General features: G+C 45.2%; 1 protein-coding gene across 1 annotated transcript in view; it reads right to left on the minus strand.

Annotated features, from left to right (window-relative positions):
* Daw1 (dynein assembly factor with WD repeats 1) overlaps positions 1-1,431 on the minus strand; it is a 43,815-nt gene extending 42,384 nt beyond the window's left edge. The window contains exon 1 of the mRNA XM_005361518.3: positions 1,376-1,431. Coding sequence (XP_005361575.1) covers positions 1,376-1,415 — 40 coding nt within the window. The 5' untranslated portion in view covers positions 1,416-1,431. The remainder of the gene's footprint in view (positions 1-1,375) is intronic.
* Positions 1,432-2,700: the final 1,269 nt, after the last annotated feature.

Below are 2,700 nucleotides of genomic sequence, written 5' to 3' on the forward strand. Positions count from 1 at the left end.
CCCCACCCTGTCCCCCCACCCCCCACCCCCACCCCACCACTGGGACTGGGGGATGGAGTGGGGGAGTGGGTGGGGCTTTGTCTCTTAAAGGAACAGGATACCCAGGTGACAGAACAGACCATTTACATTATGTCTTGAAATTCTTGAAGTCCACTTCCATAAAACTGTCTCGGTTAAACTGTTACAAAGTGAGTTAACTCACCTCTGAAATTTCTGCAGGCTCTTTACCCAAATATGGCGTTGAGCAGGAGTTCCGAACCAAGTTTTGAGAGCTTTCTTTAACATATTTCATTTTATTTGCTATTTCAGCTACACTCATTATCTGTGTTACAGGTGAGCACATATTCCACCGTATACATGCAGAGGTCACGAGAGAACTTCGGGGAGGCAGGTCCCCCTTCCACCTCTTTAGACTGAACTCACACCATCAGCTTAGCCACAAGTATTTTGACTCACACCGAGCCTTCTCCCTGACCCTTTTATTTTTAATTGAGTTCCTAGATAAAATTTGGGAGTTTTCCTCCTATTTTTTTTGTTGTTGTTGTCATTGCTTTGGGGGGGGTGTTTTGTTTTGTTTTGATTTTTGAGTCAGGGTTTCTCTGTGTAAGGACCCTAGCTGTTCTGGAACGTGTTTTGTAGACCAGGCTGGCCTCAAACTCACAGTGACACACCTGTCTCTGCCTCCCAAGGCTTGGGATGAAAGGCCTGAGCCATCACGCCTGGCTTCCTTCTATTTTGTTCACACCAAGTTGTATTTCATTTACTCTCTGATGGTGATCATGCCCCTTCCCCAGCCTGTACCGCATGACCACCAGAAAAGTATATCCTGCTCTAAGACAGCAGCAATATGTGGGCTTATTTCATAATCACTTCATCAGCATAAAGGACTCTGACCTTCTTTAAACTCCTGTGGCGAGGGGCACAAAGAATGTAAGTTACAGGTTCAGAGCGTGGTTTCTCAATGCAGCAGACTGGAGTGTGTGGCAAAGGGAATATATTTGGCTGACTGCATTTTTTTCAAGCTTCCTTCACTTAGACTTGGTCATTAAGAGTTTAAAATGACAGAAAGTTCCAGAAAACACTATCCCAGGACGTCACTATTCATTTTTCTTCCAGCCCCACCCAACTCCGACTTGTGAGTTACTAGAAAACTTTTAGAAGTTTAAAGACTTCCTCAAAGAGTCACTTAAAGGATTTGAGGGAACAACAAGTCAGTTTGTGAAAGGGTAGGGGGCCCAGACAGGAGAGCTCTGGCTTCCTGTCCCACTCAACGCAGCAAAGGGGGCGCGATGTTCCTCCCCAGGTTCCGGCCCCCTTCTTTGTCCTAGACTATCCCAGGCTGGGGACCCAGAGCCCGCAGGTGGGAACTCCGTACCTGGTGGGTAATACCGAAGCAAGAGGCTCTTGAGCTTCATTTTCTTAGGCTTCCAAGCTGATGGGCTTCGTAGCCATGGAAACGGACAAACAGCAGAGGGTCGCTGAGGCGCATGCGCCAAGTGTTTCTTTGTGGACTTTGGCGAGCCCAATCGCAGCAGGTCCGGAGCTGGCAGCGGGCAGTCAGAGGAGCAAGCAACCAGTGTTCCCAGGGAGACGCTAGTCTGTCCCATGTCCTTTAACTGTTTAAATTTTTCCTGAATCGACTCGTTTAATTTTAGCTTCTTTTCAAGTGAAAGGAAAAAAAAATGCTATTGTGGAAAAGAAAATGTTCATCAGTTTCCAATAAAAAGCAATTTAAAGGAACTATTGGATTAGTAGTCTATTGCCTGCCAAATCCTCTAAACCGACGCTTTCCCTTCCTTTCTTTGTTATTGTTGTTCAACAGCTCTTGAAGATTTTAAAAAGACAACCCAACCAAGTTTACGTTCTTGGAAGACTGGAAAGCTGTTTGCTGATACATAAAAGTAACCTGGTAGAAATGAGTCACGCAGCTTCAGCTGGAAGTGTCCCACAATTGACAAGGAGACGCATATGTGACCCTCTGTCTCTTTTTGCTCAACAGATCTACTAATCATTACAAGCCTGAAGCCTGAAGAGGGGATGAGAAGGACGCTATGAAAATTTCCCTTTCTAAAACCGAAGTCTGTGGTAGACTGTGTTCACGGAGGTTACTTCGTCTGCACCAGGCATTTGCAAACATGGCTTTTGGAAAAGCAACTTCATTGTGAAAAAAGCTGGTGGACAGCCTCTCAATCATGTCATCAAAGTTCCTGTCACCAGTACTGACACATTAACATTGTGTACTTGCTATTACAGTGCACCAAAGAGAACCCAGTTCTGAAAGTCCTGCCTGAAATGCACTACTTGACCCAAGCCAAGAGGAAGTTCACTCATTCTCTCTTAGGCAGCTTTCTGCCTAAGAAAACACCTGAAACAACTCAACCTAAACGCTGAAGGGCTGGTTTGGAATTTTCATTTTTGAGGTTTGGGTATATGGTTGGCTCTGCCACTTTGGGGTCTAACCTTGGAAAATCATGGCATGTACTGGGGGAGGCTACTCACCTCATGGTAGCCAGGAAGCAAGCCAGGGGAGAGGAAGAGACTAATAAAGGGAACCCCTAAATGCTGTACTTCTTCTAAGTAAGCCCCAATTTCTTAAGATGCCACTAATTCCCAATAGACAATTAAGCTATGACTCTATCAATGCCCAATCTAATGATAAAATTAGAGTTACCAGTCACCTCTAAAAGATATTACCTCTGA

Source organism: Microtus ochrogaster, linkage group LG4 (genome assembly GCF_000317375.1).
Source record: "Microtus ochrogaster isolate Prairie Vole_2 linkage group LG4, MicOch1.0, whole genome shotgun sequence".
NCBI lineage: Eukaryota > Metazoa > Chordata > Mammalia > Rodentia > Cricetidae > Microtus > Microtus ochrogaster.